General features: G+C 36.6%; 1 protein-coding gene across 2 annotated transcripts in view; it reads right to left on the reverse strand.

Annotated features, from left to right (window-relative positions):
• The window catches only part of Exoc4 (exocyst complex component 4), a 741,153-nt gene that overhangs the window by 98,243 nt on the left and 616,826 nt on the right, over nt 1-26,084 (reverse strand). For both annotated transcript variants that reach the window (XM_010611733.3, XM_033757669.1), the window contains exon 14: nt 12,600-12,778. In XM_010611733.3, the coding sequence (XP_010610035.1) occupies nt 12,600-12,778 (179 nt within the window). The remainder of the gene's footprint in view (nt 1-12,599; nt 12,779-26,084) is intronic.

A 26,084-nucleotide genomic window follows, 5' to 3' on the forward strand; every position in this document is an offset into this window, starting at 1 on the left:
CGTAGGGGAAGAACAAAAAGGGAAAAGAAAAAAATGTGAGAGAATGAAAAGATGAAAATAAAGTGTTTGTAGATGGGGAGGGGAAGAGGGGGTGAAGGGAGGGCAGAGGTAAGGGGAAAAAATGAGAATCAAGACTTGCCATGTAAAGGTACATGATCCCAACAATGAATGTAACTGTACTGTATCCCTAAATGTACCAATAAACTCAATGAGAAAAAAAAATAAAAAAATAAAAGGCTAGATAAATTAAAAAAAAAAAAAAGATAGTCTCTGTTTACAGAGAGATCCACTTACACTGCTTATCACCACCTTCCTGAGGTGCTATAATATAATAATTCTGATAATATTTTCCTTGCCTTGTCTTCTAATCACATAAGCGTCATAATACCTCATAGTTGCCATCAACTGTGTGTTTTCACAGAATGGGGGTGGGGGTCCAAAGAGATACAGAACATACATATGCTGGAAAATAAAAAGAATAAAACAGAAGACGGAAATTGCAATTAAAATGCAATAGTTCTCCACTGCATGTCCCAATGCTAGTTAATACAGACATTTCCAATAACTTTAATCTTTAAGTGGTGATTGTTGAAAAAAGAATCAAGTTTGCGTTTCTTAAAAGACAAGAGGGACGAAAATGACTTGTCATATCTGGCTGGTTTGGAAATATAAAATCCAATTCTGAAGAAGTAGAGATAAGAAAACTGCAGTGGAAGTGCCATCAGCTTAGCAAACACTAAATAATGAACAATGCAGAGACTGTCCAGTGTGATAAAATACTCTATTAGAGGGACTGTTTTTAAATGAGTGATAATTGTGGCACATCCACAGTAAAAGGTTATTGAATTTTTATCTGTAGAAGAAGCTTTTGACAGACTTGCTAAAAAAGTCACCTACAAATAGTGCCTTCTTAAGATGAATTTGACCAAAGGGGTTTTCCAGCATGAAACATCTTTCTGACATTTACAGGATTTTTGCCTCCTTGAAGAACCAGATCAGATATTCTTGATTTTTATAAAGATGCTTAGATTTTTCATCAGTCTTAGAGGAAAGTCCCCATTATTCTTCATTTCATAAAAGTAGGATTAAGTTGTTAGTTAAGTACCCAGTCAAATCCACCCAGGATTCAATGAACAAAGTTCAAGGATGTTAGTACACAGAATTACCTGCTAATAATGATATTTACAGACCTATACTTGATGAATATCTGTTCCTCATATAAAAAGAAAGGTATTTTACATTTTATTGTATAATTTATAATATTTAATATACATTACAGTATTTGATTTAATATAATGAAATAAAAGATTCTTTCCTTGAATACATGATCATCAAAGCTGCTTTCAGAATAGGTCCTTTGAGGGCAGGGGATACAACTATAACACTTCAGGTCCTTAAAGTAGGTGAAATAATGTCAAAGTCCCTCCCATTCTTCCTTTTAGTTTACTCAAGGCCATTCATCCCAGAGACACAACATGACATTCATCTTGGTGTTGGAATTTTGAGAGGCAGCTAAAGGGCAGCCATGTCTGTTTCTGTGAGGAAACACAGGCACACTGGTTTGGTGTCCTGAAGTACCCTGTAAAAAGGGACTCCAGTGCATTGCTTTTACACACCCTGAGAACAGTCAGATTTAGTATAGATTTTGTCACTGACTCATTTTGACCTTGGGCAAATGGCCAAACTTCTGTTTCATGATCTTGCTTTGTAAAACAGAGATACTAAAAGCTGGCCTGTCAACTATAGCTTGAGGCAGGGATAGGTAATAAAAAATTAATGATTACAAAGGTCCTTGAAAGTATGAAATGTAATCTAACTGTGGAATACCATTATTATCATGATACCCTTTGGGACAGTTACATGCACACACATTTGGACATGATGCCCCTTGGCAACACTATCCTGGGGCTGGCAGTCTGGAAAAAGTCTTTATGCACTATTGATGAATAAGTAAGCTATCTGCAAAAGCACCTCCAGTTGATATTTAGAATGATTTTCTAAATTCAGTGCCACCAAGTGATGGGAATTTCTGAGCCAGTTCTTCTTTCTTTTTCTGGGTTTTCTCTCAGGATTTATCTTTCCTCATTCATTGCATTCTGTAACATATCTAAACCTAGTTTCAAGGATGAAGAAATTAAAACACAAACCCTTTTTCTAGTGAGGAGTTCATTAAGTCATAATTTCACATTGGTACAAGGCTTATCTAAAGCTTTAAAGCATCTAACAATTAAGATAACAGCTGAGATTTACTGTTACAATCAGCATTTTTAGGTACAATCTTTCACTACTCCTTATTATTAAAAGCCTTTTGGCAGTCAAATCAGTCCACTTAGATCTCCTGTTCCAGATATGCTGCCGTAGAAGCCGTTCTGCAGTACTATGCCTGATGTCAGCTAAGACCCGGGCAACTCTGTATTTCACATCTTAGTCTGGCTCTACGATTTTGACATGCCATTTTAGAGTCCTCTCTTGCTTTCCAGCTTCTCCTGTCTCTTTTTCCCAGAGATTTTTCATTTTATTTATTCTTCTTGTTTCCATTTTATAGTTTTGTTTGCAGATACAATCATTCAGCTGGAAGCTCTCAGTATCCCTGATATTATTGTATTTTAATAAAACATTTCCCTTAGGGATACAAATGCTGGCACTTGGAAAGAAACAGCTACATAATTCTTTATGGGGAGAAACTTAGTGCTCCATAATTACACTGACCACAGAAGCAACCTTCTATAGCATCACAACTGATAATTACCTCCTTGCAGAGTGGGAAGAGGTACTGCTTCCTAGTCAGGACAGGGAACTCTACAGATGAGCAGCTAACTGTCGGAAGGGAACTGCTTTTGGATATGGCATGTTTTTCAATGATAGCTTAGCCTTCTTTTCAAAGTTGTGAAGAAGAGAAAGGTACCCTGGCTTCTCAAATGGCCATTTGTGGGCTCATGAATGTAGATCTATTCTTAGGGGAACTGGTGGGTGGAGAGTCATGCTTTACTAGAAATGATTCTGGAGCACAGATGTCCTCTTTTAAAAATTACCAAATATGAGATGAAAGAGAAGTCCAGGAGGAGTAGGAGAAAGGTAAAGACCCAGTCCAAAGAATAAGAGCTGGTAAAATTCAGGGCAGGAATAAGAGAGTCATAAGATTCACACAGGAAGCACAGTAATCTGCTACTGAGTACTGTCTGTGTGTCAGACACTGCTAAAAACCCCAAGTTCATTACCTCATTTAATAGTTACAGAGACCAAATAAGTAGGCATCATTAATTCTGCTTAACAGGTGAGGAAAATCTATTTAGCTCTGAAGGATTAAATAACTTCCCCATAGTGATACAAAAATTTGCTTGAATTGTCCTCAAGTATATTTCAAAGTTAAGTATATGTGCTAGGCCTTTTAGGCCAAAGAAAAAGAAAAGAATGGAAAAGATTCTGCGAATTAAAAGAGAGCACAAATGTGTTAGCAAAGGCAGAAACGGCCATATTGGTGTCCAGTGAGAAGGAAAACGTTTAGTAAAAATGTTTAAAACAGGTATCCCTTGTATACCAGCATGTAAAATGTGTTCACAGCACAGGAACATGGGCGATTCCATTGAGATCAGCCTGCAAACAGGATGAGAATCGACAATCATCCCACATAGTACATTAATGTGGAACAGGAGATGGAGGGATTCAGGTGATATTACCTACTGAACATAAGAAAAAGCAGTTTCTCCATTCCTATTAACTACACAGGATTCAGAAGAGCCTTCAACAATCAGGTGAACAGAGCAGCTGCCACACAATTCTCTCTTCACTGTGATAAATTTCAATGCATTTATAAATATCAGCAGAGTACAATATAATTAAGACTGAAAATGAACAAAACCAAATCATCATAAAATTACCACTTGGTGTTTTTGTTCCTACAAAACATGATTGTTTCTACAAAACTGTGAAATTGAGTACAATATGGAAATATATTTGGACATTATTTTAATAAGACAGAAAGACTCACACGGAAGTATAAGTAGTGTCAATTAGATGAAACCAAAACATAGTCAGAGTTGGACAGCAGGTGGGAAACTCAAATACCAAAGGTAATTTAATTTCCTTATTAAACAATGTGGTCATGAAATCAATCAATGACAACAAATTCGGAAAGCAGCATCAAAAAAAGAATAATAGGAATTGAATGAAAGTATCATAAATAAAAGAAGGATGATAATAATAGAAACACTAAGAGCCAGTTTAAGAAAATGACAGCTCTTGACAAAAAATAAAATAAAATAAAATAAAGAGAGAGAGAGGATGAAAAAACAAGGGACTAGACAGCTTAACCACAGAAACTAAACATGTAGAGATAGTCTAAGCAATACTGAGAAGGAGCTGTCTGATAAGAGTCTACAGATATTTGAAACTTGTACACATTAAAGCAGGAGAGGAATTACCTACCACATCTAATTCAAAGGAATCAGATGAAACCATGAGAAGGAAAACTCTGGATTAATGGTTTGAAAAAGGAAAACTGAAACAGGACAATTTCTCCTGAGCTCTTGGCTAGGGAAATTTATTCTCATTTGTGCCAAGTTGGTAACTAGATGGGAGATTTTCATTTTATTTTTCATTTACCATTGAAGCACAAGAAGTCCAACATAGCGAGCTCTATCACGAACAAATCACATCTTTACAAAATGTTACATCATAGTGGTCAAAGTATAAACACAACCTGATATACGACATAATCATGTACTTGGGAGATGGGGTGGACAGGCAACTGGACCTATTCCATCTTTATTTTCAATGACACATTTGACCAATAAACACTTTTGTAATCATTCCATGGATTTGGAAGTTACAGTTTTTTTTGTGTTGAAAAACATGTATTATTATGGCCTTCTCATTTATCTAGTTTGAAAAGAGTAAAAGGAATTTGAATTTGGGTGATAGTTGGGCTAACAAAAATTTGCTAAGCAGAAGGGGTTTATTGTGCTGACTCTGGCATAGAAACAAAGTATAATATATCTGTACCTGATGTTTCCGTTCACAAAACAAAAAATCTATGCTTCTGAGAACAGGAGAACCAGCAAATAAATTCAAAGCATTTTCCAAATGTAAAGAGCTACAGAAACTGAACAAATTGTTAGAGGCTCTAAAAAATTAGCAGGTCTTAACTTTGGATGTTTGCTGAAATTACCTGGAGGGATACTAGAAATCATAGGTGATTCTAACATGAGCCACAGTCAAGAGCTCCTTTAGAATCCTGGTTCTCAATCAGGGTACTGCCCTATGGCCATTAGATGAAAAGCTCTGGGAGTAGGGCTCAGCTCCCCAGCTGATTATAACGGATACACAGCCAAATTTGAGAAATGTTACTCTAAAAGGATATATCTAAGAAAGCAAGTTTCACTGGCCAAATCACTGCACATTAAGTTGTAATAATTATTTAAAAATAAGACTTTTTACTGAAGAAATCTCAACATCGGTTTGTTTGAAAATAATACAGTTGTTTCTATTTATTAAGGGTTGAATATACACAAGAAAACTAAAGCAGCTGCAGGTTCTAATATAATAACTCAAAAGGAAAACCAGCTCCTACTTCCCAAAACCTTTCTGACCTAAGATTGTAATTTATATAAATTAAATAATTATTTAGCGTAATCATTTTGGTAGGTATTCAACTTGTCCAATGATTGAGTTTACAATAGATACATTCATTATATTAAAACAAAGCAATTTGTGATAAGAAAGTGGAGAGTTCATTTAGAACTCAGAAGGAACTATCTAGAAAGGGTTATATGAATTGGAGGCACAAAAATCAGTCCCAGAATATCATCAGTGATAAGTTACATGGATAACACAGATCAGTGATGGTGAACCTTTTAGAGGTTGCAATGATAAACAGCTGCCTGCAGCATGGGTGCCACACATTTGGCACCATTGAATAGATCCTTGATGTGATCAGAATACACTCGACCTTTCCGAAATAAAAAATCCAGAAGCCAGTCCAATGACAAAAGACATCAGACTAACTCACATGAAGGACACTACAAATACCCACCCAGCATCATTCCTCTAAACTGAAGGTCATCAAAAACAAAAAAAGACAAGGAAACTGTCAGTCTAGATGAAACTAAGGAGAATAAGTAACTAAATGTACTGTCATATCCTGGAAGGGATACTAGGGCAGAAAAAGGACATTAGATAACAACTAGAAATTTTAAACAAAGTAGGACTTTAGTTAATGGAAATGCATCAATTTGGTTCATTACTCGTGACAAATATACCACACTAATGTAAGATGTTAACAATGGAGAAAACTGGGTGCTAACTGTACTATCATTGCAACGGTATTCTAAATCTAAGACTATTTTGAAATCAATTTTTATTTTAAAAAGGTCAAATCCTAGGAGCATCACAATGGATATATTAACCTGTTTCTGTAAATTAAGGTATGGTATTAGAAATGTTTTGCTTCCCCAAAAAAGGAAAATAAATTCTAATCCTAAAGATGATGATGATGATGATGATGATGATGATGATGATGATGATGATTTTTTTCTTTTTTACAAAAAACCAAGATACAAAGGGGGGCATCTATGGTCTTCAGGGTAAAATTTCAACTTGATTGGCTTTGGGATCATCCTGAGATGTGTTGGAAAAAACTTTTAGGTGAGTCTGACTGCGTCACGGAGGCGGGGCTTGAGGATTGTCGGTTTCACCTCTCTGGCTCTGGCACTCCTCCTTTGCTCTGCTTTCCTGCTGCCATGAGCTAAGCAGCTTTATTCTATCATGCCCTTCTGCCACGTCCTTCCACAGTGCTGTATGCCTGGGGAGCCAGCCAATCATAGACGGAAACCAAGAGCTAAATGAAGACTTTCCGCCCTTAAATTGAGGGTATTGTGTACTGTGTTTCAGTGATGGGGAGGCTGACTAATAACACAGCCTCCTCTAGGAAGCTAGCAATATAGGTAAACAAGCCCATGAGCCTCCTTCCAGTTCTATGTGGTCTACTTTTTAAAGTGATACCTCCTTACTAGAGACTCTAGAAGTAAAAACCATTCACTGACAGCCAATTGATTTTAGACAAAGGTGCTAAGAACATTGGAGAAAGGGTTGTCTTTTCAATTAATGGTGCTGGGAAAATTGGATATCCACATGCAAAAGAATGAGACTAGACCCTAGTCTCACGCTGTTATAAAAATGAACTCTTAATGGATTAAAGACTTAAATGTAAAACCCTAAGTGATGATACTGCTATAAGAAACCATAGCGGAAATGCTTCAAGATATTAGAATTGGCAAGGATTTTCTTTTACAAGATCCAAAGGTGTAGGGGAAGTGAGAAGGGTAGGGGAAAGGAAATAAGGGAAAAGAAAAATATATGAGAAAATGAAAAAATGGAAATAAAGTTTTTGTAAACAGGGAAGGGAGGGGGGTGAAGGGAGGGCAGGGGTATGGGGAAAAATGAGAACCAAGACCTGCCATGTAAAGGTACAAGATCCCAATGATGAATGTAACTGTACTGTATATCTAAAATGTACCAATAAACTCAATGAGGAAAAAAAAAGATCCAAACACACAGGAAACAAAACAAAAATATACAAATGGGTTTATAGTAAACTAAAAACTTTCTTTACAGCAGAACAATCAACAGAGCAATAAGACAACCTACAAGTGGGAGAAAATATTTTTAAACTACACATCTGACAAGGGGTCAATATATAGACTATATAAGGAACTCCATAATACTAAAACAAACCAATTAAAATTGGGCAATAGAGCCAAATAGATATTTCTTGAAATAAGGTATACAAATGGTCAGTAGGTTTAAAAAAATGTTCAATATCACTAATCATTAGAGAAATACAAATTAAAACCATGGTGAAATACTGTTGTACCTTAGTAAGAATGGCTGTTATCACAAAAACACAAGGTAGTAAGTTCTGGTGAGGAGACAGAAAAGAGAACCTGTGCCAACCATTGGAGGTAATGCAAATTAATATAGCCACTATAGAAAATACTATAGTATGGAAGTTCCTCAAGAAAATGAAAATACTATATGATCCAACAATTATACTCTGGGGCACATATTCAAAGGAAATGAAATCAGAAGGTTGAAAAGACAATTTAATTTCTATGTTCATTGCAGTACTATTCACAATGGCCATGAAATGGGAAAAAAAACTAAGGTCTCCATCATCTGATGAGTGGATAAAGAAAATGTGGTACATATATATATTAATGGAATAATATTTAGCCATAAAAATGAAATCCTGTCATTTCCAAGAGCATAGACAGAGTTAGAGATCATTATACTTAGTGAAATATGTCAGGCACAGAAAGGTAAATAACACATATGTGGAATATATAAAATATATGTGAAATATTAAAAGACTGATCTCATAGAAGTTAACAGTAAAGTGGTGGTTACTAGAGGCTGGGGAAAATATGAGTGTTGGAGAGATGGGGGTACTAAGTTACAGTTAGATGGGAGAAAAGTTCTGGTGTGCTACTGCACAGTAGGGTAACTACAGATAATGTTGACAGACCATATCTTTCAAATAGCTGGAAGGAAAGATTTTGAGTGTTTTCACCATAAAGAAATGATAAATGTTTAGGGAGATAGATAAGTGATAATGAATGCATGTATCAAAACATCACATGTTATCCCTTAAGTATGTATAATTGTTTTTAAGTGTCAGCTAAAATAGATTTAATAAATACATGTAATATAACCTTAAAACAAAAGAATAAAAAGTCACTCTCATAAAAATTGGAGGCTGGGGATTTAGCTCTGTGGTACTGTGCCTGCCTTGCAAGTGCAAGGTCCTGAGTTCGATCCCTGGCACCAAAAAAAGAAAAAGAAATTGGAATATAATCTAAGAATTTTTGCAGAGGTCATATTTTAATCTGGGAATTTTCATAACCACAACAATATCAGTCTTTATGATTCTTACCAACAGCAAATATTACAAAAAGCTGATATTTTATGTCTTTGCTGCAAGATTGAAATCGTGGTCAATTATGGAAAATATGTATAAACCTAAGTCATGAATACTCAGTGCTAAATGTAATCATATTCAACTTGCACTGAAAGGTTGGCCGTTAAAACAGGTCTTGAACATAAAGGTATTCTAGAGGAGGGAGTGGCAGATAGAGCCTTAGTTGGGGTTGGAGAGAATGACAGAATCAGAAAATAAGACATATACTGAACAAAAGGGAACCGAGTTCAAGCCCCAGTACCAAAAAAGAGAATCAGAGAGACCTCCAGAGAAGGTCATGTTTGGTCAATCCAAGCCCTCTCTGGGATAGTTTATAGAGGACTTGTCAACAACACTCTTTTTCTCTGGAATCAAATCATCTTGGGACAAAAGGAAGTCAAAGATATCATAGGGAAGGTGCTTACCTGAGATTAAAAGCGATAAAGAGAAAGCGCCAAGAGATGGAGACAGGTGTGCAAGCAGGCCTGTGACCTGATGGTATCTTCTAAATATCTGGATTCAGCCACACCTGAATGAAGGCCTTTCATTTGTCAGTTTCGTGAGTCAATGCAGTTATTTCATTTTGGTTAGTCTGTAGCTTGCAACTGAAAGAAGCTTATGGGGGAACAAGTGTAGCAAAGGCTGAGGAAGAAAATACCCAAAGGACACAGAACAGGAACGAAGGACTGTAGGAGCACAAAAGTGAGAGAAGTGTCTTGTGTAATTAGCATCTAGAAGAAATGGGGAGGCCCCTTTACATGTAAAGAAGATAGAGTGACATTTAGGTAAATACTAAAAGAAATTTTAAAATTGCCTTTGAACATAGCATCACTTCTCATTCTCGGACAATGTAGGACCAACCATAGTCTTTTTCAGCTGGCTGAGAATTCTGCTCAGTACATCTGAAGGAATATTCCTTCATGAAAATAGCTTTCTACAAACTTTCTCTAGTCCATTACATTATAGCTTTTTCAGTTTAATAAGGGAGGCATTTACAATACCAAATAGCTAACAAGACATAGAACAATAAATAAACCTGAAATCTTGTCTTTCCTCCCATCCCCTAGGTATTCATGGGTGTTGAACAAAAGGACACTGTTTTCTTCAAGACACATAGTATCCAGACTTAGCAATGCTTTACTTGTAGCAATCATTTGGTCCACTTTTCGAAAGAATACTAAAGAGCTGTCCCTTCTCCCTTTGTAGTCACAATGACATGAAACAATCAAGAGTAACCCATACTCAGAGAATACCCCAAATATAAATACCAATGGGCATCCGTCCTCAGAGTTCACAGAGCAGGCAAGTGTGGTTGAACCAGGCCGGTTGTTGCAGGATAAGCGAGGCTCCCTCAATGCTTTGTTTTAGCAAAGCACCAGAAATTGTGATTACAGTTCACTTGGGTTTGCACTCATTGTCAAAATGCTGACAGTCACTTAAATCACTCACTGCATGGAATAATCACCCTGAAGAAACTGAGAGGGTGCTACTTATATGATTTAATGGAACTGAGCACATAAGACAGAGTGTTAATAGGCATGATAGAAGAGATCTGTGTCAGAATAAGAGAGATGATTAAAGACATGAATTAGACATCATCTCAACTGGAGATTCTTAGTGACATGAACACAATAGCGAAATGTCCAGTTGCACAGTTAAGCATAACTCATAGAGCATCTTTCTCCTTGAAAACAGTTGATGCCAAGTTAGCCTGTCTGAATCACACAACGGCTTGCTACAGAAGCTATGAACCATCTCACCTTGTAAAGTCCTTTGTAAATGGACAAGAATAGAAATCTGTAATGCTGTGCCATTTGAAATAAGAGATTGTGTTATTAAATATGAGACATTTCTGGCACACAATATGAGAGGACCCATTCTAAACATCACTAAGAAACTGGTCCAAACATTAACAGGAGCCAAAGAAAACCAGGTATCTGGTATCTTTTCAGAGTTGTTCATTCTGCAATTAACAAAGAGAAAATTAGCTCTTTCTTTTTTTGTGTGGGGGGGTAGGGATATGGATTAGGTCCAAGAGATAAAATGGGTACTTTCAATTACTGTTTGTGATAGAAATGGGTGCTATTATGGGATTATAGAAGTTGGAAGGGCCTTTCCAGGATACCTCTGTATGCAGTTTGCTCAAATATAATACTGTGCCCAAACTACCCTTACTAACCACATACATTTCCTACTCTTATAGATTTCTGAGATATATGTGAATAATTTTATCAGCAGATAAACATATTTTAAGTAAAATGTATATATATATATAAAAGTACAGCCAGGTGGGATGGTGCACACTTGTAATCCCAGTTACTTGGTAGACTGAGGCAGAAGGATGACAAGCTCAAGGCCGGCCTAGGTCACTTAGCAAGATCCTGTCTCAAAATAAAAATTAAAAAGTATCAGAGATATAGCTCAGTGGTATAACATCCTTGGGTTCCATCCCCAGAAATACAAAATAAAATGAAAATTAAAAAATAAAATGTAAATGAAAAGTATTTTATGAAGATTTACAAAGCAAATTATCTGATCATTCTTTCAGTTCCTTCTTCTCGTCACACGCTGGTCTTCCAGATGGGGATACAATCATCCTGAGGGTGTATATGTAATAAGCATTCAAGGGACTTATTCACTCTGGCTCTGGGGCCTGTATTTCATGAAATAATTTACCCCTGTGCATTTCAGTCACTCTTCTTCCTCCTCTAGGCTGGAATCATGGTTAATCAAATAATAGTATCTTCTCAAAGGACAGTGGTAATAGATAACTCATTCTGAAGTTCACAGTCCAAATAGCATAAGCATTTTCTTTCTTGCAATCATTTGACAATTAACCCTAATAGGAAATTCAGAGCTGATTTCGCTGTTTTCTTCTTTATGCTGATGATCTGCTTTTTACTATCCTGTTTCTATCTCTCTATTCTTTGATCTAAATCTGACTTTTCCTTTATTGCTTCTTCATGTCAGTTTTTCTGGGCTTTTATTTTAATAATATTATAAATATTCCCAAAGTATTGCTTTTTAAAAAGTTATGTATCTTATAGTTATTAAGGCTTACATGCATCAAAGTTTTAAAATTATTTTTGAGTCACTGGTTCTTGATAGAAAAAGAAGCTCCCCATTCTTACTTTATACCCTTAATGTCTTTGAAATCTTTTATTGTTATCCCTCAGCAATCTCTTTTCCAGAAAAATTGTTGGCCTCATTACCTTCATTTCCGAGCACCTTAATCACTTCTATTATTGTCCTTTTAGACACTTTTTATTAGCCCTATATCAAGTTAAAAAAGTGAGAATATAGCTGTTCACTCAACCCTGACCTGAAACACTGCTGCCCTTCAGAAGTTGTTGTAGTGCCTTCTGCTCTTGAGGCTAAGTGGTTTGATATGATATAATTTTATATTGCTAAGGTTTAGTATCAAGCTATGTTAACATGAGCCTTTCCTGGCTCCCCACACCCCACACAAGGAAAACAAAGTTGTCATTTTCCCAGAATCTGAAGTAGAAGATAAGCAACAGGAACATACTGACAACTTGGGACATGTGCCCATACAGTAACAGGTGCATACACACAAAGTTAGAATGAAAGCGCCCAGACCAGTTCCTTAGTCATCTTTATAATTGGTGTTTTACTAGAAACTTACTCTGAGCTGTAGAGAGATTAGAGAAAGCTGACTTTGTTCGGCCTGCCAACCATTCCAAGCTTTCATGCATATTAGCCAAGGCTTTGAGGTCACTGACGTCACGGAGAATGTCTTGTGCAGGGATTAATTTATCACCCAGGTTCCCAATTAGAACTTCAGATTCCTTGCCAAAGGCTGCCCTGAAAAAAAAAAATCAGATACATACTTCACTTACAGCATGGTAAAGGTAAGGGCAGGCAACACTTTTTAGAGCATGCCTAACACACTGATTATTATAATCACTATTTTATCAAACACTCTTTTCCCTACGTTTAACTTTGCTGGAAAACTGTTACATGCCTGCTTAAAACTATTCTGGTAGGGAAAGAAAGAATGTTGAAAGAAGAAAGAACTGACCCCAATGGTGTACCATCAGGAGCAATCAGTACGTGCTTGACTGACACAGTGACAGTCCCCAGGGTTGGCTTCTATGCTGCTCTCTTGTGGGGTATTTCCTTGATTTTTCTCCAGCTATGGAAGCTGATGAAGTTAGGGTGCCAAATCTGTACATCGTTTGCAGGTTATTGTAATAAAATGGAACAACCAAGTTAAACGGGTGGCTAGAAAATATTTTAAAAGTGTAGAAAACAGAGTACCCTGCCTTTTTAAGTGAGCATCTTATAGCTGAGATAGATGAAGTTTCATTCATTTACTTTTTCTAGAAAACATCTGAGACAAATAAACTACAAGCATTGAGGTATTCATCATTTGGAAAAATAAAGCAATAAAAATCAATGCCAAGATTTTTTGCCAATTGGAAAAATATAATCAGGTGGGTTTCACACAGAGTCTTCTGCCTTCCAAATGTTTTTTAGGGGTTGAAAAGTCAAGTTACTTGGAGTTGCAAAGGAAGGGACTCTGGAGAACACGTGGCACAGCTACTGTGGAGATGAAGGAACGGAGGCTGGGAAGTGAACTGCTTTGTCTACATAACATGGGTGGGAAGCTGGGGCTCATGTTGGTCAATTTCACCAGGTTTCTCAAAGAGAGAGAGGGCTAAAATGAGATCTGGTAACTGAGGTTGGTAGGTAGAAAAATCATGTCTTTTCAGGAAAGTTACACATGGTAGACAAGCAGAGCAGATGCTGGAGGAGGATACAATAGACACGTGGAGTTTTTCTAGGGCTTTTAAATCTCAAAACACCTTAAGTGAAAAGACAGGCAAAGGTTTTATTGAAGTAGAACAGCTCAAATGGAGTTTCAAGCAAGCAGTGACTAGTAACAGGTGAAATATAATCAGAAAGATGTTTAATTGACATATAGGCACTTAATACCCAGGAACAGAGCAGATGCTCAATGTGGAGAAAAATTACTTCTATGAATTAAATGCGTATTAAAAATAATTCTGCCACCAAGTAGTAAGACACAATTAACCTTATTTCAAGTTATTTTTAAAATATTGTTTTTAATTCCTTATTTTTATTACACATTTGCAGTATTTAATGACAGCATTCATTGTGAGGATGTGGCACCTGTACACAACACATCTTCATTCCTTCTTCACCCTCCCCACTCATTTGCAGGGCGTTATTATGGAGGCAGTGAAGTGAACTGGACTGCATGTGTGAGATGATACCAACAGATCTCATCTAGTGTCTTGCACAAGATCTTGGAGTGGGGCCCCAATGCTGCATTTATAACTAATTTCCAGGTGATATCAGGCTATTTTCTGATTAGCAAGGGTCAGAGCACAGGTTTCAAAAGTGAGGAAAGTTTGTGTTTGAATCCTGACTCTGTCACTTACTGTGGGATGCTTTTTAACATGTAGGATGTCTGGGGGTTAGTACTGATGAAACAATGCAAGGATCAGATGCTTAAAAAAAATTTATTGGGGGCCAGGGATTTAGCTCAATGGCACTGTGCCTGCCTTGTAAGCACAAGGTCCTGAGTTTGATCCCCTGTACTGGAAAAAACAACAACAAAAAAATCTTTGTAACTGGGAAAATTTCAATAATAATAAAAATAGAAAAGAGTATAAGAAACCTCTATGTATCTACTGCCCAATTTAACTATCAGCAACTCATAGAAAGTCCTGTTTCCTCTGTACTTACCACTACTCTCATCAGAGAATTGTAAAGCAAAGCATTCAGGCAATATTCTTTAAGTATGTAACAGTGCTTGGAACTGGTCAATGCAAGTAAGTTATAGCTGATATTTTTCTTGGGTCTGTTAAGACATCTCGTAATTTAGCATCAACCCAAGGCATGAGATGATGAATACATTTCAATTAGGTAAGAATGAGCAGCACGAAATAAATTAGATCCCAAACTATTTTTTTAAACTCAACCACATAACACCACCATATACATCACTTTCTCACAGAATCAAGAAATGAATTATTGTGGCAGAAACAGCTAGCTGCCAAACCAGTACTCATTATCCTATGCCTTCCTCATAAAAGGACACTAATATTGTTGGAGTCTGCAATGTGTCCAACTTAAAAAATAATAAAACAAAACAAAATATCCTGCTAAATTTCCCTGCCTCTCTTGCAGACGTGGGGGTCAATGACATGTAAGCTGAAATCATGAGCTTCTACACCGCTTTTGCCTTGGCCCTTTGTAGAATGCAGCCATAGCAACTAAGCTGCAGCAGCTCTTCTCAAACATCAGATGACCTGGAGCATCGAAATCAGTGCTGAAAATAATGAAGCCAAAAGATAAGAGAGCCTGGGCACACTGAGGACGTGATGGAGCTGTGATGCAGTCCCAGACAATATGCTTCTGGGCTTTATGTCATAGGAGAGAAAATGAAACTGTCTTTATTTAAGCCATTGTTATTTCAAGTTTCTGTTACTTGCTACTAAATGTAATTTCTAACTGGCACAAGCATCTAATTAGCATAACTGATGTCATCCTTAGAAAACTTTCTCTGAATTTAGATATCCCTAAAATCCAGTTAGTGGGAAAAGCAAAACTGTGTCTCCCTCATAATTTGAGTCCAGAAGACATTTATAATATCTTCCCCTGGGATGTCACTCAGTCAAGTTGTAAATATTTAGTTTTCTTAATCTGCCCTTATATATCAACTCTTCCAGTCCCTTAATCATCTTTGATAGATATAACACAAAAAATGCCTCTGAGCTGGGTGGTTAAAAAGCAACAGGGGAGGCAAACAGCTTTGAAAACCAGGCTTGAAGCCATTTTTATGCATGTAGGTGTAACCCTGGGTGGAATGTGACAATCAAGACAAATGTTATTATGTAGAAGTCTAATCCACGGTGTGGAGATATGTGGGCCCCAGGCTTGTCGGTGGTACACTTCCAGCTTTAGATGCAGATCCCATTTCCCTTTGGCTCACTGAGATTTGCTTAACCTCTCAGACGGGAGAGCAATAGACTGACAAAAATACAAACTCAAATTCAACTCATGTTGAATACATAGTAGACATCTCATTTGACAGGAATCCATAATCACTTCCTAACAACCTGGAAAAAGCACAGAAACCGTGACATGGAGGATAACTGATTGACAGCTATAACCATTTCACACAAGAAATCATTCCTTCGAGGATTTGGATGTGTGAAAAGCTGGGTGGAAGGTTGTTATGTGTTACAATAACCTTAGAGTAGGGGCTTGAGCTTCTTGACTAGTTGTTTTCCTAAACCTTCTGATTTATTACATTATAGCACACCATGCTGTGAAAAACTATGAAGTCATTAGAAATTATATAATAGAGAATACTTAATATCATAGAAGAATTTTTGATATAGCTTCTTTGTAGTCATTGACATGCAGTTGAATTAAACAACTATTAAACTGTATGCATTGTATCATACATATTATTGTCATCATATATGAAAATAATTGTATATATATGAACTGAGTAAAGATTAGATCTCAGTATAACAAAAATGTGAACTGTGTGACTGGATCATGCTTTGTGTTTTTCTGTACTACTCAAATGTTCTTTAAAAGAAAATTTACTTTTTATAGATTTTTTCTTTTTTTGGTAATGGAGTTCAAACTCAGGTCCTAGCGCTTGTGAGGTGGCAGGCGGTGGAACCACTAAGCCAAATCCCTAGCCCCAAAAGTTTACTTTTTAAATAAAAGAAATGCTTAAAATACTACCAAACATAACAAAATATTCAAACATGGGTACTTTAAAAGTTCCCGGATGATAGCTGGGCAGGTTGACTCATGCCTGTAATCCCAGCACTCAGGAGGCAGAGGCAGGAAGGATTCGAGGACAGTGTGAGCTACATAATGAGTTCAGGGCCAGCCAGTGAGACCCTGTTTCAAAAAAAACCAAAAAACCAAAAAACAACAACAACAAAGCTCCAGGGTGTAAAACAGGACAGGTACTAGAGCTAAATGGGGAGGTGATGGGCAGCTGGCCTAAACTTGTGGCCCCAGGATTGCTCAAGATGTAGTCACTGTCCCCTGTGACGTACCTCACTGGCAGAATGACTACCCTCCAACTGGACCAGAATTATTTCCACTTTTTAGATATGAAGTTTTACATAGTCTTTACCTGCTGCTTATTATGACAATGTATTATTTAGTGAAGACAACATATTTTTGAGCGTCACAGACAACAGAATAATCACTGTGTTGAAAAGACGAAGTATGAGAAAAACTCCAGCACTCAGGCCATTACACTGAGATAATCTGACATACCAAGAACAGAAAGAAAACTAAAAACCTGCAGGCTTTAAAGACTGAATCTCCTATAAATCTCCTTTATAGGAGACCCAATAAGCTCACACAAAAGCCTACAAAACCGAAGAAGCCTGTTAAACCTGTTAAGCTTAATTTTTACCGTATAATTTTTTTAATTTTTAAAGAGCTTGATCTGATGAGAATTATCTGATCATTTAACTTAATTTTACCATACAATTATAATCTTTAAAGAGGTCTAAGAAGAATTCATTTAAGAGAATTTGCCAAAGATGCATAAAATTGTCTAAGCTTTGTTATCCATGAAAAGGCAAAAAAAAAAAAGTTTTACATTTTCAGCAGACTAAATGAAATTATGAAAGAAACATCATAAATGGTTTCAAAGTGATTGATCTGCAGATTGGTGCCTTATCCGATCATATGACAAATACATTCGGACCTATTCCCTTCTCTCCTTGCCTGCATCCCAAATCTTATACCACCTCTTCCTGTTGCTGAGCTGAAATCTGAGGTCAGTGCTCCAGGAGCTGAGGACATACTTCCTGAAGGGTGAATTATCCTATGACCCAAACAGAGTTGGAAAGGCTGCGAACTGGTTCTGGTGGCACAGCTCGTGGACAGACTCCTCCCCTCATGGAAGGGGCAGTGTTTTGCCTACTCCTACCTGTAATAGACACTCTGGGTATGGAATTGCCTTCCTTGCCTGAAACATTTCTGTCAGCACTATCAGTAGATCTACTCATGGTGTCCCCTTCAACAATATTTCTGACCAAGAAACTTATTTTACAGCAAAATGAGGTAAGGCTCAAAATTCTAGAATTCCCCTCTTGTGCTGTATATCCAACCATCCAGATAGAGTGTATTGGGGCTAGGGGAATGGCCTAGGCAGAATTTAGCTATGACACAAGTTAGGAAACTACTTACAAAGCTGGAGTACCAAAATACTTTGACCCACAGACTTATGTATATAGGGCTCCTACTCACAAAATAACAGATGTGGGAATGTGAATCTGGGAACACAGGATTCAAAGTGGAAAAGGCCCCTCATCTCATTAGTAATATTACTCTAGGAAGTTTTGATCTTTCTATGCAACTTTGGGCTGAACTGGCCTAGTGTTATCCAGGAAGAAATCTGTGCTATAAGATTCAGCAATGATTGCATTTAATTGGAAGGAGAGGTCGTCATCAGACTAATTCAACCAACAGGCAGAGAAAGGAATTATGTGAACACTTGGAATGCATTACTGATTTTCCAAGGAAAAGTAAGCTGCTTCTGTGCAGTAAGGGAATGAGGACTATGTTGGATTCACTGGGGCCCTCTTAGTATTATACTTCCCTGTCCATATCAAAAGCCACAGAAAAACCATGGCAACCTAGATATGACAGAACCACGAAGAATACAAGTCCTTAAGGAACAAAGGATGGGTTCAAAACAAACAGTTAAAAAAACTCTGAGCACTGGAGGTGTTGCCAGAGGGCAAGGGCATCACATGATGAGTGGCTGAAGTAAGTAGTAAATATTACCTACTGCCTTGTGACCAGTTATACAAACAGGACTGCAACAGCCTCGCATTTTAAGACATACATTAATGCTTTCTTCTTTTGTTCTTTCATTTCATCTATTTTTATTATAGTCAAATATACAGAGATGAATATATTATAATATAAATCAATGGTCTTAAATCAATAAATTTAAATATAAAATTCAGTGACACTAAGTACATTTACGATGCTGTGCAGATATGTTTCCAGGACTTTTTCATCATCCCAAAAAGAAACTTTATGCCTGTTAAACAGTAACTTTCCATTTCCTTGTTTTTGTAGCCCCTGGTAACTAGTATTCTAGTTTGTATCTATGAATATGCCTATTTTGCTGTAGATCAGAATTTCATTCTTTTTTTTCCACTGTATGTACACATCACAATTTGTTTATTCATATCTGTTGATGGATTATTGTTCTTCCTATATTTTGGCTTGTGTGAAGAATACTGCCATGAAGATTGGTGTATGTTAATCTATTACAGTCCCTGCTTTAAAATTTTTGTATATATTTCTAGAAGTATAACTATTGGATCATAGGGCACTGCTTAACTTTTTGAGGAATAGCAAAATTGTTTTTTACATTTTAAATTCCACAAGGACTCCAATTTTTCATCTTTATCAATATTTACTATTTTTTTTGTTTTTAAATAATAGCCATCCTAAAAGGTATGAAGCAGTATTTCCCATACTTTTTATATTAGCAGTGTTAGCAGTGATTAACATTTTACCACACACAAGGAATCACATCTCAACTGAAAAAACCCTAGGCCTCCACATGAATGCAATAACTGATGAAACTTTGAGTCTCCTTTTTTTGGGAAAAGGGGAAATGCTTTTATATAATAAATGGTCATCTTACGCTAAGCAGAAGCATAAACTTCTAATATACAGGTACAGGGTAGGAATAGGTGCAGAGTAACAAAAGGGGTTGACCCTGAAACTCCTAGGCTGCTTTACTCTAAAATCCTTCAATATCACTCTCCCCCTTTTGTGATCTGTACTCAGGAGAGGAGCCTAACCATGTGGCTGTTTCCAAGGCTCCCAGCTAGGTCCTGACAATGGGAGACCCTGGCAGGGAAATGAAGGGCAAAGAAAATGGAGAAGCCAGTGCATTTATCCCCCTTTCTCTCCCCGCTGGAGGATGTCTTTAGCCAATGCAAGATGTCTCATACATTTCTTGTCTGGCTCTAGTTCTCATCATGCCCCAGATTATTTGGGTGCCTTTGTGTGCTACTAAACATGTATCCTCTTGGTATTTCAACTAAGGGTGGTGGTGGTGGTGGTAATGGCTTCATATTGCTGCTGAATTGTGAGTATTCTTAATGTCTTCTGTTTGATTCTCAAATCCTCATTAATCTGTGTAACCAATTCATGGCATTAAATTCCCTCTCAGGTAAATACTTAAAAGTGGCTTTTATTTTCTGTGATAGACCTTGATTTATACAAGAACTAATAATGATATTTGACTATTTAATGCCACTGGGAATTGATTAAAGTCTTTAGCAAGTGGATTAGCTAGTTCTGTTTTCTAAGTAGTGAATCAGACATGTTAAGGTGACCTTTTAAAAATCACTTATGGACTATCTAGCAGAATTAAAAAAAAAAAAAGGTTAGGTCATCTACCTAAATTCCTAATAACACTAACTGGTTCTTATGAGATGTGACAATGGCACTTCTATTTAGCTTTTCTGCTTTTACAACTGCTCAATCTTCAGCCTTTTCAAAAACTATTTTTTCAGTGTCAAAAGTAATGATGTAGTGCAATTCTGATGTGTTCTTTAATCAGGTTTTCAAAAACTTTTTTTCCAGAATGATCTTAACTAACCCCTCATATAGAGAAAGTAATAAAATTGTTCAGTTATCTTGATTACAATATTATTTTGCCCTCCTAGAAACTGCTAAAATTCATCACTAAGTCTGTCCTTCAATAGTTTTCATGCATGCACATTTCACAACACACTATCATGTGAGTAGCTGTTTTTCCTCTTTAATAAGCAATTGTTTGTGTTTAGAAGTTTGTCTCTTCCTTCAATGATTATAGTCAAGGACTTTTCCTTGTTTCTTTTACTGAATGGTCTTTCTTCATTTACAAACTTGCGATGCTTTTGGTTATCTGGATGAGGCCACTCAGTCTCACAATGTGCAGAGGCAGAATTGGGGAACCTCAGTGTTCTTTGCAATTAAGTTTCACATAGGAAAACAATAGTAACTTTTCTTCTTTCATTTGCTCAGACTTTGAATATTATCTATTTTTCTGGTTGAAGGGAAATTGGGGTTTCTATTTATTTAGATATTTCGCATGAGAAATTAACCATGACTGCCACCAAGATGTATGTAGGTGGTACTACATTGACCACTTGTGACTTTAAATCAGCCTGGTCAGTAGGACAGGCACAAACCCTAGACTTAGGGATTTATGATGCTCTGTACACATTAAACCTCACCCTTACCACAGACCCTCTAACCTATAGCCCTAACTGACTATAAATTTACTGTCTGTATAGATTTCCTCTTTCTGGATGTTCATATGTAATTCCCAATCTTATATATAGAATCATACAATGTGTGGTCTTCTATTTGTGGTTACCTTCCTCACTTAGCTTATGTTCAAGGTTCACTCATGTTCAAGCATGTAGTAGTATTTCATTTATTTTTTTATTGCCAAATATGGTCCATCATATGCATAACTGCACTTATCCATTCATCAGGTGATGAACACTTAAATAGCTTCCACCTTTAAGTAATTATGATAATACTGTTATGAACATTCATGTAAAAGTTTTTGTGTGGATGTGTGTTTACACTTCTCTTGGGTATACATATTTAGAAATAAGACTGCTGGGTCACATAATAATTCTATCCTTAAGCTTTTAAGAAATTACAATATTTTCCAAAATAGGATTACCATTTTACATTCCCTAGTAGCAAGTAAGAGTTACAACTTCTCTATACCCCTGTGAACACTTGATATTATCTGCCTTTTAAAACTGTAGTTATCCTCAATGGTGTGAAATAGTATCTCCTTGTGTCTTTGATTTGCATTTTCGCTGTGACCAGTGATCATGCCATGTGCTTATTAACTATCTGTGTATCTTCTCTATAGAAATACCTATGCTTATTACTATCCATATATCATATTCAGAGAAATGTCTAATTTTTTTCTCAGCTTTAATTGAGTTTATTGGTACATTTTAGGGATACAGTACAGTTACATTCATTGTTGGGATCTTGTACCTCTACATGACAGGTTTTGGTTCTCATTTTTTCCCCTTGTCCCTGCCCTCCCTTCACCCCCTCCTCCCCTCCCCATCTACAATCATTTTATTTCCATCTTTTCATTATCTCATGTTTTTTTCTTTTCCCTATTACCCTTCTCCTACCCATCGCACCTTCCCTACACCTTTAGCCCCTTTATTCCCATTTCACAATGTATTCTAATTTTTCGTTCATTTTAACTGTGTTATCATTTTACTCCTGAAGTTTTGAAAATCCTTTAGCAGATATTTACTAGGAATTCACTTTTAAACAGGACCTGTCCTACACCCTCTGTTGTGCTCAAAGGCACCCCTGTAGCAATAAGCACATCTAGTGGTCAGATTTTGGTTTCTAAATAACATTTTTTTTTTTGGTACCGGGGATCGAACTCAGGACCTCATGATTGCAAGGCAGGCGCTGGAACCACTGGGCTAAATTCCTGGCCCAACATTTTTTTTTTTTTCTAAATAACATTTCTAAATAAAAGAAACCAGGATTCTGAGAAGAATGGCTGATTCCAGGTATGGAAAGAAAAAATACAAGATGAGCATAGGAAATTTGTTGTGCTACAAGTAATCAGAGATAAATGGGGTCAGGTTAGGTATCTGATACAATTTGAATCTCAAAAACAGTAAAAGTAATAATGAATTCTGTTTTCAGTTGTGATAGAAAAATTGGTATAGAATTATTTCTCCTACTGTGGGGCAAACCATAAAACTTAATCAAATAATTAAGTAACTGTTCAGATGCTGCACAATAGGAAACAAAATACTATGAGTCCCCAGGAGAGAGAAAGTGATGAAGTAAACACCACCCCAGCTTATCATCTGGTGGCATTATCTACACTACAGTGCAAATATTATATATGTGTGTGTGCACGCGTATACATATGTATATACATATTTATATACATCATGTAAACGTCAATGTGTGCATATATGTGTATTGATAGATATGTGCATGTAACATATATTTGCATTGTATATATATGTACTATCTGTCTTAGTTATTTTTCTCATTGTTGAGGCAAAATATCCAACACCCAAAGTTAAACAAGGAAAGATTTATTTTGGCTCACAGTTTGTAAAATTTTCAGGCCATAATCAGCTGGCTCCAAGGCAGGGTGGCATGGCAGATAGGCATGACAGAAGAGAAATAGTTCATGGCGGGCAGAAGGTAGCAAAGCAACAAGGGATGACCACAGGGCTTTCTACCCCTTGTTTCTTATCTAGACTACTTAGGGTGGGTAGCACTCATACGCTTAATTTAGTGCCCTTGATCCTAGCACTGCACCATGAATCAATTCCAGCATCACACACTCTAGATGTAGCCATCTCTGAAAAAGCCCCACCTACGAGTACATGAAACTTTGGGGGACATTTAGACATAAGCCATAATACTATCTATATAGGCATTTGTGTGTATCTCTAATAGATAATTAGTGAATATATAACTGGAGTATACTAGAATATACATTCATTATAGTCATTACTGGAGGAGATATCAGGGCCATACTTTGGGCCATTATTATAACAAATATAATACATGTTAATGAACTGAATTAATTTCAAAGTGTATCATCTGACCATAAAAGAATTAAATTACAAATTAGTAACAAAAAGGTATCTGGAATATCTCTGATTGCTTGAAATGTAAACAATGCATATTTGAATAACTTGTGAGTCACAGAGGAAATCATAAGAAAAAATATTTTTAATTGAATGGTAATGAAAATATAACATCAAAATCTGTAGGACACAGCCATTCTCATTCATTGTTGCATAGGCTAGGCTACTTTCATACTATAGCAGTAAACCTAAGTACCTATGAAGGAGACCAAATGGCTCACAAAACATAAAATGTTTTTAGTTTATCCCTTTATAGACAGTTGGCTAACTGTTGCTTTAAATAAACTGATCAAGAAAAAAGTGAGGGAAATCATATCACCAATATTAGAAGTTAAATAGGGATCATTACTACAGACATTAGAAAGATAATAAGATGTTAGAAAGGAATATTTTAATCCATTAAATCAATGACTTCAGTAATTTAGATCACATAAATAAGTTCCTTACAATATACAGTTTGCAAAACTGATATACAGGTAGTAAAAAATATAAAAGCCATTATATAGAAATAGTAAGGAAAAGTCTCTCAAAAAGAAAAGAGCAGATATAAATGGCTTCATTACTGAATTCTAGTAGGCACTTAAAGAAAAAATAATACTAGCACTCCCCTCTCCCTTTTAATTTGGTAGTGAGAGCCATATCTGCAGCCCTTTTTTATTTTGGATCAGGGTCCTGCTAAGTGACTAAATTCCTCAGGCATGCACCACCATGCCTTCAATCCCAGTCTTATAACTCTCACAGAATATAAAGATCAGCAAAAATGCTGGCAAGGACATGAAATAATGACTCTATTGGTAGTTTCAAATAAGGTTAAACATACCCTCCTATGATCCAGTAATTCTACTTCCATGTAATTTTCCAAAAGAATAAAAACATTTGGAGTCAAAACTTTCACCAGAATTAATGATCAATACAACATCATTAGTAGCAGTTTTATGTATGAGGAACTGAAAGTGGACACAAACTTAACAGGTGAATGGAAAAACAACTGCAGTACTGTATATCCAAAAGTATAATATAACCCAATCATAAAGTTAGTATAGATGAAACTCAAACCATTATTCTGTGTTTTTGTTTTGTTTTGTTTTGTTTTTTTGAGACAGGGTCTCACTATGTAGTTCAGACTGACCTGGAACTCACTACGTAGCCCAGGCTAGTCTCAAACTCCCAGCGATCTTCCTGCCTCAGCCTCCCCAGCCTCCCAAGTGCTGGGATTACAGGCGTGCACCACCATGCCCGGCTCAAACCATTATTCTGAATGAAGGAAGCCCAATACAAGAATATTAACTGTATGATTCTATTAATAAGAAATTCTAGGCAAAACTAACCTATGATGAAGATATCAGAATAGTGGTTTCCTCCAGTGAGGAAGAGACAGGAGAAATTTTTTTTTGGATTATTGATGTGTTCTCTATATTGACTATGGGTATATGTGTAATTTGTCAAAACTCACCCAACTGAGGGCTGGGGATTTAGTGCAGTGGTTCTACTGCCTGCTTCGCAAGTGCAAGGACCCTAGTTCAATCCCCAGTACCAAAAAAAAAAAAAAAAAAAAAACCCCAAAACTCACCCAACTGAACATTGAGACCCGTTGTATTTATTCTATATAAATTATAGGTTAAAAAAAGAAAAAAGAGGGTGATGATTATAATGCACTGAATGTTTTTAAAAAATGCCAAAGCACAACATAAGTTAGAATGAGAGGGAGAAGCAAATAGAGAAAGTAAGTTAGGAGGTAGAGCAAAGACTCTTCTGTCGTATGAGAATATCAGGTAATAATGTTTTAGACAATGTTTATCAAAGGATGCTGAATGAACTGAAATGTTAGGGGAAAATCACATTGCTTTAGGTTTTTTTTTTTTTTTTTTGTACCAGAAATCGAACTTGGGTCCCTTGTGCTTACAAGGCAGGCGGCAGAAACACTAAGCTAAATCCCTGGCCTGTTTTAGGGATTATTAAAATAATAACAGAGAGAACTAAAAGCACCTTAATAAAGAAGAGGTCTGGCAGTCACTCACTACCTTAACAAATGGCCATGTGTGGCTTTACTGGTGGTAGGACACCCAGGCTTGAGGTGAGGTAGTACAGTAGGGAGTATGAAATATCATCTGTGTGGTGTTCCTGACAGAAACGGTCATGCTGCATATAAGCACAAAGAGATGCCAGATGATTCAGATCTTACTCGACAGCTAGTCTAGCCTAGACACTTAGCCACAGATTCCACATCACATAAAATAGAGGGACTTGATGAGACTGCTGCAGATTAGTGGAAGCTAAAGAGATAAAACATAATGTGTGAACTCTGACTGGATTCTGGATATTTTAAAAATCTAGGCGAGAGTTTTGAGGAGTAATTGGGGAACTATGACTACAGGCTACAAATTGGACAGTTTTGAACGAAG

Source organism: Fukomys damarensis, unplaced genomic scaffold, assembly GCF_012274545.1.
Source record: "Fukomys damarensis isolate Sample0158 unplaced genomic scaffold, DMR_v1.0_HiC HiC_scaffold_4, whole genome shotgun sequence".
Classification (NCBI taxonomy): Eukaryota; Metazoa; Chordata; class Mammalia; order Rodentia; family Bathyergidae; genus Fukomys; species Fukomys damarensis.